Source organism: Rhipicephalus sanguineus, chromosome 6 (assembly GCF_013339695.2).
Source record: "Rhipicephalus sanguineus isolate Rsan-2018 chromosome 6, BIME_Rsan_1.4, whole genome shotgun sequence".
NCBI classification, from domain to species: domain Eukaryota; kingdom Metazoa; phylum Arthropoda; class Arachnida; order Ixodida; family Ixodidae; genus Rhipicephalus; species Rhipicephalus sanguineus.
In genome coordinates, this window is record NC_051181.1 from 149,591,193 (window position 1) to 149,618,304 (window position 27,112).

At 45.6% G+C, this 27,112-nt stretch overlaps 2 protein-coding genes across 2 annotated transcripts; both read left to right on the forward strand.

Moving 5' to 3' along the window:
* Positions 1 to 837: 837 nt before the first annotated feature.
* LOC119396753 (uncharacterized) lies at positions 838 to 5,467 on the forward strand. Its single transcript, XM_037664060.2, has 2 exons — positions 838 to 985; positions 1,522 to 5,467. Exon 2 carries the CDS (start codon positions 1,578 to 1,580, stop codon positions 5,322 to 5,324), a length of 3,747 nt encoding a protein of 1,248 aa, XP_037519988.1. The 5' UTR covers positions 838 to 985; positions 1,522 to 1,577; the 3' UTR covers positions 5,325 to 5,467.
* Positions 5,468 to 5,887: 420 nt separating this feature from the next.
* On the forward strand, positions 5,888 to 23,157 carry LOC119396754 (prefoldin subunit 3). Its single transcript, XM_037664061.1, has 6 exons — positions 5,888 to 6,114; positions 6,222 to 6,346; positions 6,470 to 6,536; positions 7,237 to 7,335; positions 14,873 to 15,011; positions 22,848 to 23,157. The coding sequence occupies exons 1-6, from the start codon at positions 6,040 to 6,042 to the stop codon at positions 22,919 to 22,921; spliced, it is 579 nt and encodes a 192-aa protein (XP_037519989.1). The 5' UTR covers positions 5,888 to 6,039; the 3' UTR covers positions 22,922 to 23,157.
* Positions 23,158 to 27,112: the final 3,955 nt, after the last annotated feature.

The window sequence follows — 27,112 nt, forward strand, 5'->3', positions numbered from 1 at the left end:
TTATAGACCGCGCACTTGTGATCCAGAGGTGCAGATTGCCATGAGCGCTACGAGAAAGGGAACACCGTGGACACTGCGAACGTGCTGGAGGTACGGTGGGCGCGAGCGGAAATGCTGGGTGATAACAACGTAAAAGTTTTTTTTTTTTTCTTTTCTTTACGGGAGCGCCCTTGCGTTCGCAAAGGTCAAATGGCGCTCATCCATCAACTAGCCCCCCAATCCCACTGTGTCCCAAACGCCCGCTCCTTCTGTTGTCTGCCGACACAATGGGATGGTTCTTGGGAAGGGGAGAGCAATGCCCCCGCCAGACAGACAACCTGGCGGGGACATAGCTCAGCGCCCTTCCCAACCTGCTTCATTCACCCCTTTCTCCCCTCTTCCTCCCCTTTTTGCAAACGACACGCGTCGTCAAAATTGCTGTGAACCTTCCCCTCTGTCGCTTCCAAGACTCCGATGTTTGCCCAGAAGCTTTCAAAGCTACAGCAGGGGATAACGTACCAACACTGCAGCGCACGTGTCTTTTCTTTTCTTTTTTTTTTTTTTTTTTTTACCCACAACGCCTCCCGACTACTGCAACGCTGAAAGCTCCCAAAAAAGCCTGATAACAAGCCAACGTTAGTAGACTAGGTGAACAAGAGCACCAAGAACCTGCAATCAGGCAATGATTTCAGCCATTTTGACGATTTTTTTGGCACCCATCTCCCTCCTGCAATCGCATATAATTTCGACGACGGCAGCGCCCCTGCGGTGGGTGGCGCCAAAATTCAGAAAACGAAACACGAAACCACGATGTTCGTTCCTTCGAAACTGCTGCGTGCATGCTTCGGCTAAGCGCACCTCTGCTGGCACCTGTCTTTGTCAAGTGCGCATTAGGATTGGTTGACGGTGAATGCCGCCAACGGCTGCCTGTTTCTCTCGTGTGCGGACAAGGAAAGTATGAATACACCGGCGGGCCTGTTCAAGTGATTTCGTTGTTCAAAATCAGGTGAGCGAGAACGTTTGAGTAGCGATAGAGCACCTTAGTGTCATTGCATTTGAGCGCCGTGATATCATTGAGCTGTCATGGATGATGTTGACAGCTTCAACACTAATAGTGGCGTGAGAAATAACTGCTGGGCGTGCGAAGGTGTTTCGTCAGTTTTTTTTTTTTTTTCTACTCAATTCTGTGCTTAATGAGTGGTTACTGTGCAGAATCCGCCACTCTTCGGTGGCACCCTTTGTCATTTCTGGCCATGCCTTTCAATTTGGGTTCGGGAACCGCTGTCACGTTGTTGTCGTCTCAAGCATTTCACATGCATGCCTCAAGCATCTTTTTAATTATCAATTTGGCATTCTGCACTTGCAGTAGTTCTGAATACACGAGCGGCTTGCTTTGCAGGTTGCGCGGTGTGTTGCTGCATGCCCGTATGTAAGGATTGTTTACTCGCGTGTTGACTTGCCAAATCGAGACATGCTTTTTATTTTTTTAATAAAATTGAGACGGCCTCTTGTCTGGTTTACCCTTTTTTTTTTTTCTTACAGGCATACGAGCTACAACTTCAGAGCCGGAACAACAATTTTAGCCGCAGACGTGAAACATGAACGTCGAACATTTGGGGACTCCAAGCCGAAGGACAATCGCTCGAAGATTTTGTAGCACGCCAATCAGGACCAGTGACGCTGCGGACAGTGAAGTGGCCGATGGTGACGTTTCTTCATTTCTTTCCACCTTGGACGAGTTTGTGGAACAGTGCGATAGTTTTCTTTCTGCATGCCCTCAAGTCTCCTCTGAAAACGATCCTGCTGGCGTACGTGTAGATGTGGAAGACGCCGCTGGCAACGTAAGCTGCTTTCATGAATGTTTTACCGAGTATAGCGAAGGACAAGGCTTGCCGGAGCATGCATCTACCACTCCGCAGGTTAGCTATGTAGAGGACGACAGGATAGGCCCTTTCGAAGATGCCGATGATGTTCTAGCTCTCAGTAGCGATGATGAGTGCATGGAAGATACTCTGTTGGAACAACATTCCTCGGCTTCTCAGAATTCAACTTCTTCCTCGGCTAGGGCTTGTAAGGGCTCCCTTGAAGATGCCGACGAAGATCTAGCCTTCAGCAGCGAAGATGAGTGTACAGAAGCAAACCGATCAGAACGATATTCCTCAATTTCACAGCATTCAGTTTGTCCCTCGACTAAGGCTCAGCACAGTGAACAAGAATGTGTTTATGGTTCACAAAACGTTGACTATAACCAAAATGCAAAACATGGTCAGGGCAGTGAAGGTAATGATGAGCATGCGTACATGGGGCGCGATGCCAATTACATAATCCTAGAAGAGCTAAATTGTGAAAATTCCTTGTCCCCATCAAGAGATGAGCATTTTCATCCACATTCATTTCAACAAGAAAGTGTGTCTGTCTCCGAGGATTATGGAGTGAAAACAATAGAGAATCATTGCAGACAGGAAGATGAAAGCTTTCATGGCAACTTTGAAAATGCAGTGCATTTTTCGAATGAAAGATACAGGCAGGAACCTAGAGCAGGGGAACTGAGCCATCAGAACTGCACTCGTATGGAAAATGCCTTTGAAACCAGAACATGTTCTGAGGTTCCTCAGACAAACAGAAGCAACCAGCGCTACAACAAATTCAGTGGAAGCTGTCAAGTGCAGAATGCTAGCGTTTCTTGCTGTGCCCGCTGTCCAGAACAACTAGAAGAGCAGCAATATCAGGAGTATGTGGAAAGTTTTAATGAAAGCTGTGTCATGGAGGATGCTTCTACGTTTAAGAAATATAAAGATGAACCATTGGAGGCAGAGAGCTTTGATGACAGCTGTATCATGGAGGATGCATCTACATTTAAGAAGTATGATGACGTAGAAGAGATGGAAGCTAAACAGTATGCACAAGGGTACAATGACAGCTGTGCCATGAATGATGTTTCTGTATTTAGAACAGATGCTAAGACAAGGGAGAGAAATTTAGCATGTTCGGATAGCTCATGTCATATTCGTCAAAGGAAAGATTGCTGTCTACGTGAAGGACACCTGGCAACACCTTGTGTGAACAAATCAGCTGAGTATGTTGCACAGTGCCACACAAATTGTTCTCCGCAAGAGATTCTTGTGGCTGATCAGAAAGCAGTGTACGAATTTAAGAATCACTGTAGCAGTTCTTATACTCCAAACTCTAGTCCAATGCCTTCAAGCTCTCTTGGCATCTGTGACGAATCGCGTATGGGCGACAAACCAGTGTCAAGTGTCACGCCCCACCAACAACATGGCAGCCTGGCATCTGTTGAAGCATTAGAGGATGTCACTTCAAAGAGCTCTAAAATGTTGTCGCATTCAGAAGCAGCAGATAGAGAATGTGATATCACTCCAGCAAGTTGCACTGTTGGTAAAAAACCTGAGCACTGCAGCTCAATTCAGGACTTTGCAGCCTCAAGTGAGCGAGTGGCTAGCAATGCGATTTTAAAACAACACTTCAAACAACACGCCATTGCTAACAGCCCGGCTTACTTCACGGATGTTGTGCAGTCCGTTCAAAATATCTGTACCACAAGTTCATTATGTCACGAGGACATTGTGCAGACAGTGCCAAATTTTGAGGAGACGGACAAAAAACTGTTTCATGCTCTATCAGCTCTTAGTGATGATTATGTAGGTTCTTCTAGTTCTACAGTGCACGAGCTTAAAGGCAACGGCATTGGGAGTATTGCCAAGACCAGTGAAAAAGTTGAAGTTGTTCTTGAGGGACGTAAAGATAACCATAACGAAACTGACATTGTCCCTGCTGTGGACAAGAAGTGTAAGGAAACTTCACTGGCAGTTAGTCCCACATCCAAGCCTGTATTTCTTCTGGATGCATGTCTGCAGTCCGAACCTATCTGTGATAGAAGTGACGTTCTTGAAACTACACTGGTAGCCGAAGCTGACATGAACGTTGAAACAAGCGTTCAAAGCCACTGCAAGAGCCCATTGCTGTCCTGTGTTGCAGCTGGAGATCTTCTTGACCTTGGAGTTGAAACTGACAGTGATACCTTTGTCGGTGAAGTACAGTCACCTGTGGCATCAGCGATATCTGTAGAAGACTGCCAGCCAGTGCAACTATCTGCTGATATGCAAAGCATGCTTTCTCTGCCCTGCACTGTCACTTCTGGAGATGTTCTAGACCTGGGTGTTGACACTGATGACACGCTTGTTGATGAAGTGCAGTCGCCTGTGCTTTCAGCAAAATCTGCAGAACATTGCCAGCCAGCTTTGCAGAATGAAGGTGCCTCAGTACTGGAGGTGCCACGACAACCACGTACTGAAGCATCAAAGTGTATGCTTCCTCAAGGCGCTCCTATTCCCTCTGCTGACACAATAAGCCTTGCTGCGAATGCACCCGTACCATCACTATTGGTATGTACATCCAGTGAGGATGAGATATATATTCCTGAAGATTTGGATATGCGCGAGAAACTAAACAATATTAGGAGCCAGCTAGAACGGAACAAGCCTGAAGACCCAAATGCTCATGTGATCTATACTGTGCCCACTGATTTTAGAAGCTCAGAACCACAGTTGCCCATTGTCAAGGCCCCAGAGATGAAAAACCGAGCCCCATTCACAAGTGAAGATCCTGCCGAAAATATGGACAACGAAAATCCTGAATGGGAAGCTGTTCGCCGCCTTACGACAGATGAGGAACGATACCAGGCTGTCCAAGCGGTCTGGCATAACGTCAAGATTCCAGACCCCCACAAAGAACTGTCGACGTTCCACTACCGACGACGTACGCTGAGTCTGAAACATGCAAAGAACACACCTTCCTCCAAGTCTAAACGCCGCAAGCGCAAGGCGTCCCACTGCTCCCACCACGAACACAGTAAACCGGCCAAGCGTCAGCGTTTGGACACTGACATTATTGACCTGAAGCTAAAGGAACTCCAACGAAAAAAGGAGAAGGACGTCACAAAAGCGCAGAAAACGTTCAGCGATGACATCAGGCAGCTCCACATGAGTTTGATGAGGACCAACCAGGAGACGTACGCTTCGCACAACCACCACAAGCACCACAGGAGAGCACACACGGAGCCTTGGGACTTCCGCTACTATCTGTCGCAAGAACAGAGGATCTGCGCAGAGTTCAAAGCCAGTGAACAGAGCATAGAAAATGAGTACATGACCAGGGAGCACAAACTGCTCAGCGCTAGAGAAGAAGTTCGGCGCGTCGATGATTTCTATGCTGGCCTGAGAGACACAGACCCGCGGCTCCTGTCGGAAAAACAAGTTAAGGAACACTTCAAGCTGGAAGAAATGCTGGGACATTTCAGAGTGGTTTACAGGACACCTAATGAGTGACTACTTATGCCGGCGCACAAGTGTGCTCTTGGATTGTTTATAGGATTGTGCAATGTAAAATGGTGCAATGTACTGTATTCGGTTGTTGACTGTGCATGACATATGTGAAGCAGTGCTATAGCCAGAGGCTTAGCATTTTTTATTTTTTTTACAGAGTCATTCTTTTTTCTTTCTTTTCGTTCAATTTATGTAAAATAAAGCATCAAATCATCACTGCGTCTCTGTTCAATTTGCATGGCGCGTGTGAATATAACGCCGTTGCTGTCCACGGCCTTTATTTAACTGACGTTTTCGAGCTCGAAGGACAGCTGTGCATTTATGAGGGACTTCTGTGATGAATTTTCGTTCGCGTGGCCGCTGCTTATATCGCGCGAAACTGAGTTACGCGCGCAATAATAGAGAAAAATGTGAGTTTCGGTTTCGGGACACTTGTGTGCGTTCAAAAAGAAGACGTACTCGTAACATTCTGTAGTTATTTTTTATCTAACTTCCTTCTGTTTTGCGTTCTGTAGGCGCATGTTGAATTTAATACGAAATGCATTTGTAAGATGCGGGCTGCAGTTAGGTAATCGGGCTGACCAGGGGGCGCTTGTGTCGTTTCTTGTTTCGTTCGTGATTGCCTTTTTCTGATCTCGCCGTCAACCACGCCTTACGTCAAGCTGCGTTTAATTGCGCCTATTATTGCTCGACCAACTGCACAGGCACGGTTTTCACAATGACAGACGCGATAGACACCGACAAGGCGACGAAAAAGTTGGTTCACGCAGGGATTCCCAAGGCAGAATGCCTGGTAAGTCGGCGCGCACGTGAGTTACGCCGGTTAGCTTTCTGACATCGGTGTTATATAAGGAGAAAACTGTGCTGCTGGGTGTAATGAGTGTATGTAATGCATTTTAGGACGATATGGAAGAATTCATGGCGAGAGAAGAGAACCAAACCATAGACGCGGCTCTTAAAAACCTTGACGAGCAGCACAGTAAATACAAGTTCATGGAGTTAAATCTACTCCAGAAGAAACAAAGGTGGGAGCTCCTACAAATTTCTTTTTTCTTCCTCACCGCTACTCCATGGAATCGATGCCTGCTCTTGCCTAGCGTTTCTGGGAATATGTATTAAACAGCGTATGTGCGTGCAATGTATTTCAGGTTAAAGAGCCAGATCCCCGAAATCAAAACGTCGCTGGAGATCATCAAACTGCTTAAATCGAAAAGGGTACGGTGCTAAATCTTTTTTACATCTGTTTATTTATTTTCGAAGTGCACATTTTTGCTGAAACCAGGACACAGCATATCGGTGTTGCTGACTGTTGAATGTCAACTGTCAAAAGTTACGTATAAGACGCAAAGTTTATTAATTTGCCCAGTGTAGTGCACAGCCCATGGCGTAGCGAGACCATAGCGATTGTTGTGTGTATAAGGAAATTAATTCGTGCTGATATACGTTTAACATACTAGCTACAAAAGTATAGCTAGAAAGTAGCTGCATAAAGTGTCATGTCGATGTGAATTGAAGTACAGGTTATTTTGATAGCCTGGGACGAAATTGCATAGAAAAAAGAGGGATTGTTTATTGAATGAATATCGGTTATCATCGGTAACGTAACCTGAAGGTAAAGGTGTGTTTGTGCACGGACTTAAGAAACCTGTATAATCTCTCGGAAGTTAGGCCATCGTACTGCTGGTATTACATATCTGGAACTCTCAGTTATCAGAAGCACAAGAGAAAGCATTTTGAGGAGCTGTAATGTGCCAGAATGTTACATGCACTTAGGTGAAGTTAGCTGAAGGTCTCTGTGGTTGTCACCACTATAATGATTGTTCTAATAAACTGCACAGTACATGTGCCAGTTGTGTGTTTTGTTTACAAGAATTGCATTCCAGAGCAATCAACAAACTCTACTGATTGTCCTCAGGACTCCTCCGAAGACATGGAGACAAGGTTCGTGCTGTCTGACCAGGTCTACTCCAAGGCTGTCATACCTCCGACCGAACGAGTCTGCCTCTGGCTTGGCGTAAGTGTTCTGTTTGGCTTGTTTACTGTTTGCACCCATTGACGTGGCTTTGGTAAAAGCCCCAGCATGTGATTGGTACCGACATTACATGAACACCACACGACAACGCTGGTGCGTATGTTTGATCTTGTTGAGAGGGTTGGAGTTGGCCTTATAGCCAATTTTTTACCTCATCTCTTCATGTTTTTCCAAGTCACTCACATCCACACATTCCTTGTGGAGTTGCAGACATAATTGGTATCGGTAGTGTTCCTTGCACTATTCCTGTCACCATGATGTCGCAGGCATGTTAAAACATTAACATATCAAGAATGTGTGTACTAATGCATATACTCATTGGAATAGTGTTGTAACATGGGTACCAGGGGCGTAGGCAAGGGGGGGGTTGGGGGGGTTCAAACCCCCCCCCCCCCGAAATTTTTCAGTTTTGCTTGCGTATATATACGCGCACACATACAAACGCACGCACGACCATACATAAAGTATGGTTGAAACCCCCCGAAAAAAATTTCTGGCTACGCCCCTGATGGGTACATTTCATGGCTTCCAGTGTGCAAACTATTGCAGTTTCACACTGGAAAGCATGTAGTGTACGGTGTCATGATTGGATTTGTGTGCAGCTGTCTGTTTCATGTTGTGGTTTTCGTACCCAGTGGTAGCCGAGAAGGGCAGATGCTATCATTGTTGCCCACTGATGTTGCCGCTCTGCTTTGCTGCGAACACTGAGCTGTCTATTGTGTTTCTGTGGTCGTCTTTTCAAAGCACAGTCTGTTCTATTCACACTATTGGCTCATGCAACAAATTATGTTGTCCAAGTGAAACATGCTCTCACAGCATGGGCGTTGGCAGGGGGATGCAAAAGGGGCACTGCAAGTAGCATAGCATCCCTGCGTTTACACTCTAAGGTGCCAAAGGAGAGAATGCATGTAATCTTTTTGTGAAGAGCCCAGCCTTGTTTTTCTTTTCTCTCGATTCTTTTTTTTCTGTTTTACTTCTCGGCACACTTGCAGTGGCAGCATTGCGCATTTAATATTAGGTGAAGAACTGGAGTTTCATGTCATGGTCAGTTACGTTCCATGGCTAGCCTGGACATGTGCACATGACTCCAGACTAGCTGTGGATGATCCAAGGAGTGTCTGTGACACAGCATGTGTGTGTGACCTTTCACGCTCCTTCGAAACACAGCCCTTGTGAAAGGAAGGGTTTCGGCACTTCCATTTAAAATGCTGATAATTTTCTTTCCGTGCAAGTCTCTCGTTATTTGCACGCATGAACACACTGTGTGATGAAATCGAGAGTTCGACGGAAGCCCGTCTGGTCGGGACGAAACATGAAGAATAAAAGGCAACCACCGACCAAATAAATGTTTTAAAAAGAAAGAAACGACGTTTCGGCTTCCATACGGAAGCCTTGTTCACAATGAAGCCAAGAACACCAAAAGCATCTAACTATACAGGTTTCAGTAAGTGACGTAAGCACCGCGCATAGCACGAGGGAAGGTTTCCAACATTACGATTCAGCGTCTGTTCAGTAGATTGTATCTCGAGGGACTCAAGATGCAGGCGTGACGTCCAGTTTCTTTCCTTCCCGATAATGCTCGCATTCAACCAGTCTATAGTGTGATTAGTCGTGTCCGCATGCTCCGCCAGTGCATTAGATGCCACTTTCTTGTTTTTCACATCGTTCTGATGCTGGCGCAGGCGCTGTCTGAAATTGCCGGTCTCCCCGATATAAACACTATCGCAGTCCGCACAAGGGATTTTATACACAACACCAGGAAAGGCTTCCTTCGGAAGTTTGTCCTTCCCACCAACAAGTGTGTGTCGTAACTTGCGCACAGGCACGTGGGCTACTTCGACGTCGTAGCTACGCAGAACGCGTGACAAAGTCTCACTTATTCCGGGCACATAAGGTGTTCTTTTGGTGTTCTTGGCTTCATTGTGAACAAGGCTTCCGTATGGAAGCCGAAACGTCGTTTCTTTCTTTTTAAAACATTTATTTGGTCGGTGGTTGCCTTTTATTCTTCACACTGTGTGATGCTGAAACCTGGCGAGAGGCTCTTAATGGTGCATTCAGACGATGGACCGAATCCGGATGTGACGGGACGGACGGCGCGTCACGTGACCTCACATCAGCGATTCCCCTCGTCCGCGTGGCTCGCGGACGGATGACCCCAACCTGTTTTTCACATCGGGATTCTGGCAGCGGAACACCGCAGCTTTAGCTGACAAACAGGCTGGCAACCAGTACACTTTTCTTCTGCTCGAGCCCTACGGCTGTCCTCGCAGTTTATTTCAGCTCTGCTGGCGCGTAGTTCAGTTTATTTCTGCGGCCGTGTGCTAAGGCGATCACCTTTGAGATATATATCTCTTTTAACGCGCTGATTGGCAGGTTGAAGAGTAGCGGTCAAGTTGTCTTCGGCAGGCAAAGTGGCGCTGTTGCCAAAAGTGGTTGCGTCAGAACACGGCCCATGTTTGAACACTGATTCTTAAGGTCAAAACGCGAACCGAGAGAAGGAAACATAATGTACAGCAGTGCAATGTGCACTGTCGGTACCTGTTATCCGTTGAAGAAAAAAAAGTTGCCGATATCGGCACATCACTGTATCCTCACTTCGTGTGCGGGGCCCCACGCGTGACAGCAGCGAGGTCTCTCTCCAGCAGCTCTCTGTAAAGCAGATTCTTCTTTTCATTCAGCCATTCCGCCAACAACACCAATTTCACTGAAACAAATTACAGTCCTCGACAATACTCGACAAAGCTCGGCGAGCTTCGCGTTCTGTTGGCTTCCATGTTATTGAATACTCTCAAACCGGTCTGCTGCCAGCGGGCGCAGGTGAGCGCAGAGTCTGCGGTCGAGAGTAATCCGGCTGTTCTCTCCTAGGACACCGTCCGTCGTGTGGATGCGCCTGCAGGCGGATTATCCGCGGATTAGCCGTCCGCGTCCACGGCGAATCCGGATTCGGTCCGTCGTCTGAATGCACCATTAAGTGCTAAGCATAATGATGTTAAGCACAGTACGAAAAGCAACTCAGTAAAAGATTTTTATTGTAGCACACATAAAACTTCACTACAGTAAAACCTCGGTGATACGAATCTCGCGGGGTTGCCAAAAATATTTGTATCATCCGAAATTCGTATCACCAGAAAACATGGAAAATTAGTATGCGATAAAAGAAAATTGGCATACGTTTTGATATAGTGTTTCCCAGGGCCGCAGCGACATCATGAACAGCTCTTAATGATTGCCAGTAAAGTTTTTAGACGTCAACGATCATACTTGTACTCGTAAATATTGCATGCGTGCGTGCGTAATCAATGAACTAGATGTGTTGTGCCCCAGATCACTAGTAGCCTCTTCCTAATCTTACTACGCTTTTCTTCATGACGCCAGAGTACTGCGGCGAAAGTGACTTAAGAAGAGCTTTGTACACGATAGATGGAGGCCAAGCTCCTTCGCCAAGACCGTCCACTTCGTCTCTTGGGGTCTTCGTCCACCTTTAATGGGACTTCATGACGGACCGGCACCCCAAGTTTCAGTCTTGTTTCAGAGAACGCCTGATTGCAGGGACATGGCTTGCATTGATGTGGCAGGCACGTCTTAACACAGTAGAAAGACGCTGCTGCCTCGAGCACAGGAACACGCATCAACGCGTCGGGAAAAAAAGGCGCGACGTCAACGTCATCTGTAATCTAAACGCGAAGGCGCCTAAAGGCCTCCAAGATTCGCGCACTATCTCGGAGGCAACGACGCACCGTTGATGGTTGCGCAGCGCGTATGCCCGTGCCCATGCGTGACTGCCGGGTCTTCCGTGATAGTGTGGGCATCACCTCTTCGTACATGTGCGCTGGCGTACATTCGTATCAAACGTCGTGGGGTGTAAATCGGTTCGCAACAACCGTACTCCAATACATTGCAGGCTAATGGGCCTTGGCCTGGACCACAGAAAAATTCGTATCACCCCGAAATTCGTACGAGCCGTGACCGTATCACCGAGGTTTTACTGTATATGCAATGTATATTGAATCACTGTAAGAACTGTCGTTGGTTTTTGACATTACATACAAACTGTTGAACTATTAGTTCCTTCAACAATTATTCTAATTGTACACCAGGCATGAAATTTTTTTATTTCTCAATGTAACCATGCCTTCGTGTCAAGCTGGTGATGTGGATATGCAGTGTGTGCCTGATGAAGTGCGTTTCTGTTTATACACCTGTACACATACCCCTCCAAGCTCTCACTGTTGTATAACAGATGACCGTCATCTTGCTTACCTCCAAATGCACTGCTTATGTGTTTGGTGTTAGCTATTTCTACCTTGTATCTAGCAACACAGGAAGGACCTATGTTGGAGCCAAGTGCAATGCAAGCAAGTCAGCGAAGCTGTAAAAATTTTTTGCATGTACCGAAGCATTTCTGTGTAACTACCATTGTCAAATACAACTCAAGAGGGCAGGAGAGGCCCTGCCCAAATGACCAATGTCAGCATGCCCCTACGACTAGTAGTAGTCTTGCTCGTGTGCTCAGCTATGTTCTCCTTTCGCGGGATCACCGACACTTGGGCTAATGATGTCAGTCTAGATCATGGACTCATTGGTGGAGGCTTTGAGGTAGGAATGCCGCTGCCTTCTAAACCTGACTATAAATACAAATGCAATTTAGATGTTTACTTGAGGCATTTCTAATGCACGCTGCCGAGCCTATGAACATAAATGTTCATAGGCTTGGCAGAACTGCATGTTAAGTAAAGCAATTCTACGCTTGTTCGCTTACCGAGACCGTTAGAAATAAGCTTTTATGACATCATAACTCCAAGCATCACAAAAGAAATCCTGGGAGCTAGATTTTTTTGTTGACATTCATATTTAACAGGCACCTTCTCTTCTTCAGGACACATGAAAAAAAATGAATTCTGGAGTTTTATATGCCGTATTTACTCGAATCTAGGCCTGCCCCGATTTTAAGCCGACTCCCGAAATTCGCAAAGCCAGAAAAAAAAAAATCATTGTACTCGAATCTAAGGACCCCCCCACTTTCGCACATTGTTTTTTTTCGAAAAAAATGTCGGCTTAGATTCGAATAAATACGGTACCAATGTAAGGTGGCAGATTGTGCTGTTTTGTTTTGCATTATGACAAACGAATTTAAGGGTTTGGAAGTTGGGACTTGAACTCTTGTGGGTCTTTCTTAGTGTGCCTAAGTTGGTGCTAGTACAGTAAAAGCACATTAATTCAACACCCGTTAATTCGGAAAACCGTATAATTTGAACACATTCTCTGGTCCCAGCAAGCCTATGCATTATTCAGTGGCATCAAACTGTCGTTAATTCGGTCATATTTGACTGCAACCCAGTTAATTCAGATGATTCTCGGAGTGTGCTGAGCACGAAGCGCCGCAGATGTGCGACACAAAGGAGTGAAAACGGCATTTGCAGATAATGAGGTGGTGTAGTCTGCACCGCGATCATCATCAGTGTGAATCGTAGAGTAGCGACGGCAATGACGTTTCGAGTCAATTTCAGGTCAGTGCATTTCGGATTAGTTAGGACAAGGAGGTCTTGAGCCGCGATCACATGGTGAATAAAGTCGCGAGTGACGAAAATTACAGCTTTTACACTCCTCTTATGCAACGTAAGCACAGGATTTACGTATTCATCAAGGAAATGAAAGTGCATTAACCTAATAGACATTTGTTTATTGTTTTCTTGATACTTTCGATAATTAGGAATTCTGTTAACTCGGAAATTTTTTCCGGTCCCGTGAAATCCGAATTAAGAAGCTTTTACTGTATTATATCACTTTATGTGCCAAAATCACATCATGACTGTTAGGCACACTGTTGTGGAGGATTGTGGATTAATTTTGACCACCTGAGGCCCAGCGTTCACCTGAGTGTTTTTGCATTTCACGGTGCATACACGGTGTTCTTGCATTTCACCCCCATTGAGATGTGGTTGCTATGGCCGGGAATGGAACACACCCTCGTGGTTGGTATTGCTACAGCTTAGCCACTTGATTTTCATGCCAATTTAGAACATAGAAAAGCTGGCTGCTTAGGCATATCTTGGCTGCTTTGTCAAAATGCATTACAGATATTTACTGGGTACTTCGCTCCTCCCCAGAATAGCCAATAACGGCGTAGTGGGTGCTTGCCTACTTCACAAAAATTATGATGATTTATGGGGCAGTGAGTACCATGCAAGTGCACTTGTATTAGTTGCCCCAAGAGAGTTTACAACGGGCTCTAGAAAGGCCCGTTGTAAGAAAGGCCCGCAGCACAATTACAGCTTTCGCTGTAATTGCGCTGCGTGTTCCGCGCAGAACATGCAGTACAGTCACAGCGAAACGCTATATTACATTTGTTAATGCGTTAGCACAGTCACGCTACCATGCCATATTACATATGTTAACATGATTCCCTGCCCGACATGATGCCTGTGTAGGGTTTCTTGCGATAGAGTTTCAAGCACCGGCATGGCTCTGTTGTAGAATACTTAACTGCCACACAGAGGGCCCGGGTTCAAATCTCACCTGACGCTAAGTATTTTTTCTTATTTCATTTTTTCTTATTTCGCGCAATAGCAGTTATGGACACCGGCGGCGGTGGACAACTAAGGCACCAAAATTGGCTGTTGTTGCGATCTCATAACAGCTTTCACTGTAAAAAAGTGAGCCCAGAACGACTCGCTTGATGTGCAGGTGCTCACATAATTATGTAGAACGCCGTACGGGCAGGCACTGCCGGTGGAGCGCTCCGATGGAAAAAATAGTGCCATGGTCTGCGCGTGCGTGGCATTCCTAGCAAGCAAGCCTTGCTCCTTAGTGCATCTAGAATGGCATTTCCTTGTGCCAGAAGGCTAGCGTTAGGCGCTTCTTTGCACTAAGCAAAATGTCGGGCTTTGCCAGCACTGTTCACAGTTGCACACCAAATACTGCCTAGTCAGGATAGTGATGTCGAAAAGATACATGGCGCCAGACAGAAAAAAAGTTAAAAGGCGTCCAAGCACTCGAACTTGCACGCACGAGCACATGCTGCAATGTGCTTGCACGCACAGTGTCACAGACACCATCCTCCCAGCCTTTCTGTGACACCACTAAGACGCACCTAACGCGTTTTGGCGCAAGGCAGCGCCAGTCCAGATGCACTAGAGAGTGAGGCTTGCATGCGAAGACCACGGCTGTATTGTTCCACCGGCACGCTCTGTCAGCAAGTGGCCACCTGTACGCTGTTCTGAATTACTTTGTGAGCACCTGTACATTTGGTGAAACCTGGCTTGTCTTACAACTTGACAACAGCGAATGTGAGCTGACATGGGGACGCACATTAAAATATTTGGGCTTCACTGGTGGCACCGTTACTGCAGTTTATCACAACCCTTTTAGGTGCCACACTTCCCGTACATTTTGACTCCTCAACATTAGCAGTGTGATTTCCGTAATGGTTGGTGCTCATGCAGCTGCAGTATTCCTTATTCTGCATTGCTACTTGGCCACCAAAGGCAACTGACCGTAATGTCTTCTTTCTTTCCTGCAGGCAAATGTGATGCTGGAGTACTCGCTAGAAGGGGCGGAGGAGCTGCTCTGTAAGAATTTGCAGACTGCTACGAGGAACTTCACAGAGCTGAATAGTGACCTGGACTTCCTTAGAGATCAGATCACAACCACTGAAGTCAGTATCCTTAACACAGTGTGTGTCCTACGTTTCTCTCTCATCATAAAAGAGAGGAGCAAGTGTTAGCAAGGTCTCAGCCTCAGGTATGCTCTGTTAACCTTGCAATTGATTTCAGCATTGTGCAGTATGTGTACCTGTTCTTGTCAAAAGATACGTGAAATGCAAAGTGCATAAAAAAGGAAAGCTAACGCACAACCTGGAGCAACACGTACTTTTCCTGGGACATCAGTGTCTTGTAGACTAGGTATTTATGAATTTTAGATTTGGCAGCTTTCTACCATCAGCAGTTCTATCTGTGCAACTTGGCGAAGCCATAACAAAGCAACGGTCGCACCTTTGTTGGCTTTGTTTCTTTTGATCAGGGCTGTACATAATTTTGTTGAAGGCAGCAGCAATAATTTTAACCAAAAAGGCTCCAGACATGTTCATGCATGAGGGAATGAAAAGTGTAAACTTTTTGCCATATTTATCCATCATGAACATCACCGTCATCAGCCTGTTTTATGTCCACTGCAGGATGAAGGTCTCTGCCAATGTTCTCCGACCCACCCAGTCCTACCTGAACTGATTTCGTTTTATGCCTTCGAATTCCTTAACTTTGTTGCTCCACCTAACCCTTTGCTGACCTCAGCCATGCTTCCCATCTCTTGGCATTCATTCTGATGTTCTAACTGACCATCTGTCCTTCTCATGACATGAACTGCCCAGGTTAATTTTATCTATAGGACAGTGGCACGTGGTCGTGACGTTGAACAAGGCAGCTGTCGACGTGTTCAAGACAAAACTTTATTCAAGCAAACTTGTGCCCAGAAATGAAAAGTTAAAGCACAATCAATACATGTTGTACACTGATAGTGGCGAACAGAGCGTCGGCCGTCGTGTAATCTGCTGATCTGTGAAATGTGTCTCTGGTTTCATACATGTCTTATTGAACTTTTCAGCGTTATCGCTGGTGCCCGGGTTAGGTCCAGTGTAAAGTGCGCTGTTCGCGTGTGGTGCACAGTCTTATTGAAAGATTCTAAAATAATCTTGAAGGTTCCCAGACACTCGGGCGCAGTTTGCGCAAGGCAGTGGTTATACGTGCAACGGACTGGTTACATAAAAATATAGAAACAAGTGTGCGTGGCAATATCGGCTACCCATGTTTGTTCTCTGATCCTCTCTGCTGTTTCCCTATCTCTTATGGTTCCATTGCACACTGAGTGGTTCTTGGCTTCTTTTTGAGTTTCTTTGCTATTCTCCAAGTTTCTGCCTCGTATGTTAGAACTGGCAAAACACATTGGTTGTTCACTTTCCCCTTAACGTGACTGTGGTAAGTGACCGGTCAAGGGTTGAGAATACCTGTCGTAACCCATCCCGATTCTTTGGTGGATTACGTTTACACGAGTACGCTTCCCTGGTAATCTTTGGCCCAGATAGACATACTCTTGTTATTGAAGATTCCGGTTGCCTGTTACAAATTCTCGCTCTTTCGCCGTACCACCTAGCATTCTCTACATGTTCATCTCCAAGCATTTTTTGTATTTCATTGCCATTATTGCTGAAAAGCATGATGTCTACAAACCATAAATTGCTAAGATATTCTCTGCTAATCTTCATTTCTATTCTCTCCCAGTCTAGTCATTTTAGCACTGCTACTACACAAGCAATGAATAGCACTGGAGCAATTGTGTCTTTTTGACAGACTTCCTTTTTTGGTATGGATTTTCCTGCTTTTCTTGAGGAGGAGCAGAGTAGCTTTGGAATCTATATAGTATATATACATTGGCTGTGGTTATAGTACACTGGCTATGCTGGCCTGCAGAACCCCTGCTGTCTCTCCTGAATTGAATGCCTTTTCGTAATCTGTGAATACGGCTGCTCAATGCCAGACAGGGAACCCAGCAGCAATACAGGCTCCCACATTTTTAACGATAACGAACGAGCATCAGTAGCAGAGCTTGTTCGCTTTACTGCAGAAGAGTTGGGCATGCAGAGACAGACACAAGAGAAGGGAAACAGACAGACAACTCTTGTGTGTCTACTTGCATGCCTGACTACCCACACTGAATCCCTACCAATTAGCTCAACCTTTATATTCCTAAGCATGTTGGCCAAATAAGGTTCAGGGGAAGGTGGAAGCTTGAAGAGACGAAAAATTTTTGAACATGGGGTGTAGCTGGAGCCAACATTTTGAAAGGCGGTCTTGTCATCTTCAAGGCTGTAACTCATGCAACTCCGCAACTCAGGTTGCAGTCTTGAAGACAAGACTGCTTGATGAAACGTTAGCTCCAGCGACACCTTACGTTCAAAAATTTTTCGTCTCTTAACTCTTTCCGTACCGCGTCCACAGGGTTTTGATAGCCCGCTATCGATGGTTTGAATTGTAGCTTTTGAGACAATCACTCTTCGTGGACACTATTCATGGACACGCCGTGTCATGTATAGTGAAGGAGAACTACTACACTTTTCTTCTTTATGTAGTTTGCTTTTTTTTTTGTGCGGCCTTGACTTTTTAACACACTCCAAAGTTGCGCAATTGTTTTAGAGGAAAGCAAAAATGACTGCAGCCAGATGTGGCACATGTGCGCGCTTCGAAAAGTCGCAGATATTGGCATTCCGGCGTGTTTGTGGCTGATTTAATTGAATTAACAAGCAGCAGCGAGTCTGAGGACGCTGCTTTTCGGTCGGACTTTGGCTCTGAGAGCAACGATGATGCAAACCAGCCCGTAACATCAGTCAGCTTCGCTTTCTGCTTCGGGCTGTCTCAGTTCGCGCTTCAGCACCAGCCTGCCAGGATGGAAACTTGTAGAAACTGTAAGAAATTCAAGTGCGACTAGAAAATCAAGCAATAACAAGAGTTTAATGCAAGACATGCGATGTTACACTATGCTTTACATCGAAGAACTGCTTTGCCGCATGACACGCCCAATTATACTGTTTACGGTAAGATTTCTGTCGGGAAAGTTCTGTTGAATGTGAACTTTTCAGGGGTGGCCAGAAATGGTACACTATCCATGCACCAGTGGGACCGTTGTTCATTATGTTGTGCTTGGCTGTGCATCAGTTCATCTGCATAATCCCTGAGGCATTGTAAAAGAGCAGAAATGGCACTTCCGTTCAGCGTAAGCGACATGGGAGAGATGTAATTGCTAGTCACCAGCAGAAACCATACAAGAATAACAGGAACATTTTGCACATTTTCATTGTTGCCTCTACCGCCGCGAGGGTTTACAGATATCTTCAGTAACTCAAGGTGCGTCGACGTGCTAAGCTTCAATGTTCTTTTTTCTTGGGACATTAGGTAGTTCCATGTTTTGTAAACTTGCATTTATTTTTTATTTCTGTCCGGTGGAATTCGAGTTAATGAGTTTCTACTGTTCACCTGAGCTTGTTGATGCTGTTGATGCTAACTACTAGAAACAGATGTTTGTGAGCCGTGCCACAAAATCTGAAACATTTGCCCACCCCCCCTCCCCCCCACCAGGGTGAACTATAATCCGAGGAAGATGGCAGTGCCCTGCCTAGTGGCCAATGAAAACTTGGGATGGCACACAGAACAGTCACAACCTAAAACAGCACAGCCTTTCTTTTTTACTCAAAATGTTTTACAGAAAAACATCATTTGGAAAACTTGTACAATTTAAGCTTGTCATTATGCCTCTGTGAGCGTGTACATTATTCCAGCATTGGTAGTGACCACCACAGTTTCATCAAATAATACCTTTGCTTTGACCTTGTGGAAATTTAGCCGTGTGCCTTCTGAAGTGTCCGGTTTCTAAACATTACCACAGTTGGCAACCACACAGTGACCACGGTTTCATCTGTAGCGATTGCAGCAGACAGTAGTTTTGACTGAGCACACCTCGGCCATGCATGTTCAAAACCATCCTGCCTCAGTGTTCAAAACCACGTGGTCATTATGCACTGTCATGTCGATAGTGCAACATCACGAACGCGGCAGCAGCTTTCAAGGTTGAATACTGATTTTACTAAGGTCAAATGGTCAGGAACAGTGAGGAATGGGACGGGGTGCTTGCTGTACATCACGAACACGGCAGCAGCTTTCAAGGGTGAATACTGATTTTACTAAGGTCAAATGGTCAGGAACAGTGAGGAATGGGACGGGGTCCTTGCTGTTTCGTTGCGTCATTTTCAAGTCGATGAAAAGGGGAATCAACAAGCGTTTCCCTAACAGCTTTTCATTTATAGGTATTCAGTCATTAACAAAATGTTTAGCACAATCTACATGCAATTAGCTGGCTTCAGTTCATGCTGGCAGTGCTCTGCAAACGCTAATTACTGTCAGAAATTTTCCTTTAGAAAATATAAAGCATACATATTAAACGTGGTTTTAAGATTGCTGGCCCCGCCACGGTGGTCTAGTGGTTATGGCGCTCGACTGCTGACCCGAAGGTCGCGGGATTGAATCCCGGCCGCGGCGGCTGCATTTCCGAAGGAGGCGAAAATGTTGAGGCCTGTGTACTAGTGATGCAGAACTATCGATTGTACTATCGATACTATCGATAGCGCTATCGATAGTAAAAATTCGATGGTACTATCGATAGTATAAAATCAACAGCACAAACTCACTGCAGAATAAACTTTGTTTTCCGCGCGCGTGGTACATAGTGGAGCCGGAGGAGCAGGTTGAAGGGCAAGCAAGTATACATGCTTGTGTTCTTCACCTGAGTGCTTTGCTAACACATGATCATAAAGACAGTCTGTTCAGCTGTAGCAGAAAGGAAGGTGTTACATGTGGTGGAACTGCACGGCTTCAAATTTATATTGCATTTTATGCTTTCAAAAAAAAGATATCATGAACTAGGTTGAATTGTAAGGTGTAACTGGTTGCTTTTGGGTGTGACTTTATTGATGGACATATTCCGCCATTTCAACTGCGATAATAATTTATTTCTTTCGCCAAAAACTGCTCATAAATTAAGCGAAGTTGATAGCAGGCTATCGAAAATATTTTGGCAATTTGGCCGGCCGGCGACAGCATCATTATTCACACCACTATCGATAGTAACGCCACGTGGTTGTGACTGGTTGTGACGGTGAAAAATGCTGCATTAAGACTGGGAAATACGGAGCTCTTTATTTGGGCGAACTTCCGCCCAGAAAATCAAAACTCGACACACAAGCAATACACGCTGCGCACTGATAGCGGCGAGAACAGTCGTCGGCCGCTGAGTAATCCGATCATCGGTGGAACGCTTGTCTTTTATACATCAGTCATCGAAACTTCCAGCGCGTAAGCTCTCGAATAAACTTGACTATGCGCGTTTGGCACGTAATCTTAACAGAATGATCTCAAACACTCGTGAAGCTTCTAAAACATTATGGCGCGGTCTGCGTCAAACGTTGCTAAGAGACTTTGTGAATGAAACCCGAACACATCAAAACCAAGCAATAAACGCTCGTGGCAGTAATATCGCTAGTAATATTAACCATGGTACTACAGTGAAATCTCGGTATAACGAACTTCAGGGGACCGCGGAAAAATGTTCGTTATTCTGAAAGGTCGTTATAGTGAAAGCCCAAAAATTTACCATAACAATAGAATTTCAGTAACGCAAACGTCCTACCTTTGCAACGGTACGTCCTTGAACTCGTTTCTCACAACAATGCGCACGTGAACATCAGACAAGGCACGTTTATTTGAAATAGTCCGTGATCGTTTTTTTGACGGGTGCAGCACAAGCTCTGCGTCACGAATGATTCTAGACCGTCCGCATTTTTATCCGCCGCTTCGGTCGCTGTTCCGCTTTTTTCTATGAATATGCGGAGTTTCCTCAAGTAGTCCAACGCATCTGTGGCCGACACGGACTCGTCGCGATCTTTGGGTGCTACCGTGACATCGTCGTCCATGTCATCGCTGCAATCCTTTAGGGCCCAACTGCATGCACGCGAGTTTTGAGCGACGGCCGACAGGATTTGCCGTCGCGGAGGGCCATCCATCGCCCTCGCTTGTCGCGTCGCAGGTTTCTGGAAAGCCAGAAAACACCGCTTGTCGCCCGGAAGTGAGCATAACGATATCCGGCAACATGGCAGCATCTCTGACCCTCGCTTCGGTTGCAATTTGCTCGTGATGCTTTCAATCGGCGCGTACTTCAAGGAATGCAAGTTATAGACTACCTTCTTTACAGCCCCATCTCACGCGAAGAGCGAGGCAGCGGCCGTATTTTGTCGTTAATTTTGATCGACGGTTCGTTTTGATGTTTCGGTGGTAGCTTGCTGCATTGGTGGCAGCTTGCTGCAATGTCAACATCGTCGTCATGTGAGGTAGCCCTTCTCCCTGCGAAGCAACGATGTGAGGCACTGCGGCTTTTCTTAAGCGTTCTATGACAGCAAGAGGAAACGTTGTCGAGATGCGCCTTGTGGACTAACCCCAACATAACGCAGTTTGCAAAGTGCGACGTAGCGTAGGCAGCGTACGCTTCAGTGCGCCCCATGGGATCACAGCATAAGATTGCGAAAAAAGGAAGCCACGAAACGCTTTTATGGCATGTTGTCATTCATCTACTCTGTAATTCTTTTTCGTAATTTGCCTGCGTGCACGCAATAGTTTTCAGTCGTGCAACCGTGACACTTTGTCGCGAACATGTGGATGCTCCCATCGCGACGGAGCCCGTTTGTCGCAGTCGCCTTCGCTCGAAAGTCGCGTGCAATGCATGCGGTTGGGCCTTTACAAAACCTGATGCGCTGTCACCTCCGCAACGGAGGGAAAAAAAAAAAGTTCTCCGCCCGCGTCTTTCTCTTCCCGCGCCATCACAGGTTTTTTCGGGAGGGCGTCCGCTCTTTGCGCTGCGTCGTCTGCTAGCTTACAGCTCCGACTGCCATGACCGATACACTGAAATCTAAGAATCCTCGCATTTCGGGATATAAGTTCGTAGTACTGAGGTGTTGTTAAGATTACACGGGAATTAAATAACGATCGTTATTCTGAAATGTTCGTTATTCGGAAGTTCGTAGTAGTGAAATATTTTTACATTGAAACTATAAGCAATCGGCACGGGATTTCTTAAAAGTTTGTTAATTTGAAATGTTCGTTAATGTGGTGTTCGTTGTAACGAGGTTTGACTGTACCTATTCCACTATTGATAGTTTGTCAATAGTAGTACTATGGATAGTTTGTCGATAGTAGTGCTATCAATAGTTTGTCTACACTATCGATAGTTTCAAAAAAAACTATTGATGCTATCGGTAGTAAATTTGCCGATAGTTCTGCATCACTACTGTGTACTTAGATTTAGGTGCATGTTAGAGAACCCCAGGTGGTCGAAATTGCTGGAGCCCTCCACTCGGCGTCTCTCATGTCGTGGTTTTGGGACGTTAAACCCCAGATATTATTATTATTAAAGTGAAATTGCTGTGTCTAATCACTGCTTACGTGGGCTAGACTAATGTAAGGATTCACGTGGCTTAATCCCATTCCTTTCACGTCCGTTTGATCCAATCATGGCCATCCAACCTTGGTGGTAAGGTAAACAGAGCAGTGCTTGGACCATTTATTGAAGCGTAAGAATAGTACTATGTAGCATTGGCAAAGAACTGTTTCGTTACAACAGCCATTATCTGCCTAAGTTTTAGACCCATGGCAGTTTAGTAAGTATTACATATCTGAGGTGTAGTCTGTGCTGCTTATACCTGTGCCCCATCTTTATGAGTGTGTTTTGACGTCTGCATTCACTTGAAACATGTCTGCAGATTATTTCACTAACTTGACCATTTTGTTTTGTTTTTTTTTAATTTTTGATCGAAAACATGTGAATGCATCTCAAGAGGCAACACGAGTATGTCTCAACATTATCGCGTTGATGCTGTTACTTGTACTTGACTGATCGCTCTTCAGATATGGCAAGGCTCCACAACTGGAACGTGAAAAAGGTACAGGCGGAAAAGCTAATTGCCCAGATGTCGGCATGAGTGCCTCGGACAGCATTGTGCAAGCAGCTTTCTGATGGCCGACGACTTCTCCAGTGGTGGCGTCGTGGAAGGCACGAACGAATCCCCCTCACAAGAGTTAACGCGTAGCCATCGTCTCGTGAAGAGTGTCCATACACTGTGCTGCGCGTTTGCACTGAATAAGTTATTGCCACATTCGTGAAACCTAACCAAAGGTTTAGAAAATCGTGAATAAAATAAAGGCTTTGTTTCAGCTAGTTTACCTGCATCTGTATCACTTTCTTGTGCACGGGTTACTTGCTCCCACCTTGCATTTGTGTCAGAAAAGCTGTTACCATTCAGCATTTCTTGAGATATTCATTCAAAATTAATTTAGTTGAGGACACGTCAACTACCAAATGGGCTGCACTGCCTGTGCACCCATAAAGCGAACTGATGGTGTATTATCAAATCCCACCAGTGCACACTGGGGCACCCTGATACACCATTGCGTCCAATCATTGTAGTGCCTGGGCACCCCAGCATGCACTGGTGCAATTTGTCGAAGATGGCATAAGATGTTCAATAAAGAACAGCATACTCGTATTCATTTGCACATTGCAAACCATAATACTTGCTTTGATGTCACCCTATGCCTAAACATAGTATGCTATGACATACAGAATAGACGGTGCAGTGTCTCAAGGCATACTGATGCAGATCATGTCACATCTCCAGCTTAATGGGGTGGGCACAACATAAAGTCGCTTGTAACAAGTAATGAGTACTGCACTTGCTATTTCCTGAAAGGCTTATTATGGTTTTGGCAAGCAGCATCTATGGATTTAAAATCTTAACTTATCCACCTAAATGCTGCAGGGAGCTTCATAGGGATCCAGTAGGGGTTTCTCCAATACAGCTTCATAAGCAAACCTAGGACCAATGCCTTTCCAAGACAGTCATTCTGCCTTGAAAGTTAGCCAGGTGGCTAGCAGATTGCAGAATGAGGCTGATTTTTTTTTATACTAAGTGCAAGGACACAGGATATTGCACATCAGTATTGGCTGATCTTATTAAAGCTTTTCTTTACAGTGAAAGCTGTTATGAGATCACAACAAGGCCCGTTTTTGGCACCGTAGTTGTCCGCCGCCGCCAGTGTCCGTAACCACTATCACACGAAATAAGAAAAAATTTCCAGGATGGTACGGGGTTCGAACCTGGGCCCTCTGCGTGGGAGCCCAGTATTTTACCACAGGGCCATGCCGGTGCTTGAAGCTCCTATGCAAAAAGACCCTATACAGGCTTCATGTCGGGAAGGAACCATATTAACATATGTAATGTAGCGTGTTAGAAGAGTAAAATAATGAGGCGTCGCACAATGCGAATTGCGCAACGGGTGGGTTGTTGAATGCTTCCAACCTATTGCAAAGGGCTCTGCCATAATTCTCCATCGTCATCAGGCACAGCATCAACAAAGTGCACGTAATGCCTGTGTGGTGTTTAGCGGGTACCCCATTTCTCCGCAGAATGATAAAAATGGCATAGTGGCTGCTTCCCTAATTCGCAAAAATTATGATTTATAGCGTAGTGGGTTCCTCGCAAGTGCACTTCTAATGGTTGCCAAGGAGGCCCATAAGGCTCCCATGATTCATTTCCTCAGGCTCTCAATAAAGTTCTTTCCCTCTGTCTCTCTCTTTCTCACGTTAACGTATGTTACATAGCGTGGTTTGAGAGTGAAATAGCAACCGGGCATCACACAGTGCGAATTATGTAACTGGTGGGTAGTTTAAAGCTTCCAACCCATTACAAAGGGATCAACCATTATTCTTGATCATCATCAGCTATGGCATCAACAAAGTGCAAATAATGCCTTGCAGATGGTACCTTGCTTTTCCGCAGAATGACAAATAATGGTGTAGTGGGTGCTTCCCAACTTCACAAAAATTATGATTTGTGGCGTGGTGGGCACGTTGCTAGTGTACTTGTATTAGTAGCCCCAAGAGAGTTTATAATGGGCTCTGGAAATGCCACTCTTCCAGCTTTTGCTGCGACTGTGCTGCACTTTACACGCAGGCCTGGCTTTTTTTTTTCTTTTATGAGCCTTCCTTCGCCTTGCAAGCTTCCACAGCAGGAATGATTTGCCGTATTCTGAGAGATTTCTTGGCATTGGAGGATAAGCTACAGGGCTGGGACTTGCGCAGACGTCTTACTGCACAAAGTAACGCAGCAGAGTTCGACAGTGCCTTCAGTTACACTTTCTTGGAAAGTAGATGCTGATTCAGCATAGCTTGCCATTATCAACAGTACCGTAAAATTCAAAGTAGGTACTTAATGGTATATTGCACAGCGTTAGTTTGATATAACTGCTGTATTCAGTAAGATTCTTGTTCCCCAAATTAAACACAAATGACACTGTTGCAGACTGTTTCAGCAGTGCTATCACCGTTTTTTATCAAAACGTACTCCTCAATTGCCACAGAGAGTTGTACATGAGTAGCTTTAAAGAGCTCCAAGGTGATCCGAATCAACCAAGAGCACTCCAGTATGCCAGTGAGCTTTCTAACAATGTTGCTAGTACTTGGACTGGTGCTGCAATCTCTAGTAATTGCGAGAACAGTGGTTCATGAATTTCTCATCTTCAAGGCTTTTAATTTCAATCAGTCTTGCGACTTTGCTTACTGCATTTCATTGGCCAAAATTTCAGACTAGCACAATATTTCTAAACATAGAAGGCAATAAGGCTGTGCGCATTAATCGAAAACTCGCTTATTTCGATGAAAGGGAACAATGAGCAAAGGGACGAGGCTCTTTGAAACTATCAAGACTGTGTCGAGGCGTGTGCCGACCGGGAGAGCGCAGTTGCACCCACCCTAGCCTGCCACAGTGGTCTTACGGTTATGGTGCTCGAATGCTGACCAAGAGGTTGCTGACCAAGAGGCTGCAGCAGCCGCATTTCGATGGAGGCAAAATGCTAGAGGCCCGTGTGCCTAGATTTAGGTGCACGTTAAAGAACACCAGATGGTGAAAATATCCAGAGCCCTCTACTACGGCATCCCTCATATTCACATTGTGGTATTGGGACATAAAACCCCAATAATTATTACGTATTTGCACCCGAACAGCTCAGGGTCACATGACTTGGGCAGAAACGTCACGTGACGACGTACTGCTGCCGTACCATTTGGTTCTGCCTGGCATTGCAAAAGTATCGTCATTTTGCCAGTGTCACTGGGGGGGCCCAGTAACCTATGCTATACCACTTCATGGTTCTCACCATTTTGCCAGCTTCACTACTACCCGAGTGGTCGACAGCAACGTGCCGTTCTACCAGTGACGTCATACGCAACGTTGCTGCTCAGGTAACAGGACCACGAGCTGTTAAGTGCAAATAGCATACCTGCCAACTCTCCCGAATTGTCCGGGAGACTCCCGAATTTGGTCCTAATCTCCCGATTGTACGAATGTCATCTCGAATCTCCCGAAAAGTGGCCACCACAGCAGAGGCGTTTTTTTTTCTCTCTCTTTTTAAAATCATGCACGCCTTTCTTGCTGTGGCGGTGATGCGGAAGGGCACTCGCCACCACACTTCTATTTCATTGTAACCATATCGTAGAGTACCGCTGAGGACATTCGAGGCACTGCGCAAGTGTTTCTGGACTCATACACAGCTGAGTTTCCGTACTTTGTGACTTCGCGGAAAGGTGACAAGTATGAATTCTGTACCACGTGCGCCTGTGCAACTGCCAGATGCCTTCACAAGTAAAGAAGTTCGGTTCAAGCAGCTCAAAATTTCTGCTATGCAAAAAAAAAAAAAAGACACTCCCCCCCCCCCCCCCCCCACCTCCGCTGAGTCTCCCGAATTTTCTTGCTGTGAGGTTGGCAGGTATGAAATAGGCTTTCCTGTGCAAACCGTAATACATATACTGGCTGGACCATCTTGACAGTAGGTCATGTGGACAGTAGGGAGAGTTGTTTCTAGTAATTTCTTTATGAAACTGCTTTATAGCAAAAGCTCAGGGGAAGATGGAAGCTTGAAGAGATGAAAAATACTTAAAACACGAGTGTCATTGGAGCCAATGTTTTGACGAGCGGTCTTGTTTTCAATGCTGCAACTTAAGACTGCAACTTTCAGCCTTGGAGAAGACAAGACCGCTTGTCAAAACGTTGGCTCCAGCCACACTCCATGTCGAGTATTTTACAGTGAAAGCTCTTATGAGATTCTTATAAGCTCTT

Bases quoted from the DNA above. Each gene is read 5' to 3' on its own strand.
- LOC119396754 (XM_037664061.1), top strand. From the start codon at position 6,040: ATGACAGACGCGATAGACACCGACAAGGCGACGAAAAAGTTGGTTCAC. The intron at 7,336-14,872 runs GTAAGTGTTCTG...TCTTTCCTGCAG, and splicing joins GAGTCTGCCTCTGGCTTGGC to GCAAATGTGATGCTGGAGTA. The intron at 15,012-22,847 runs GTATCCTTAACA...ATCGCTCTTCAG, and splicing joins GATCACAACCACTGAAGTCA to ATATGGCAAGGCTCCACAAC.
- LOC119396753 (XM_037664060.2), top strand. From the start codon at position 1,578: ATGAACGTCGAACATTTGGGGACTCCAAGCCGAAGGACAATCGCTCGA.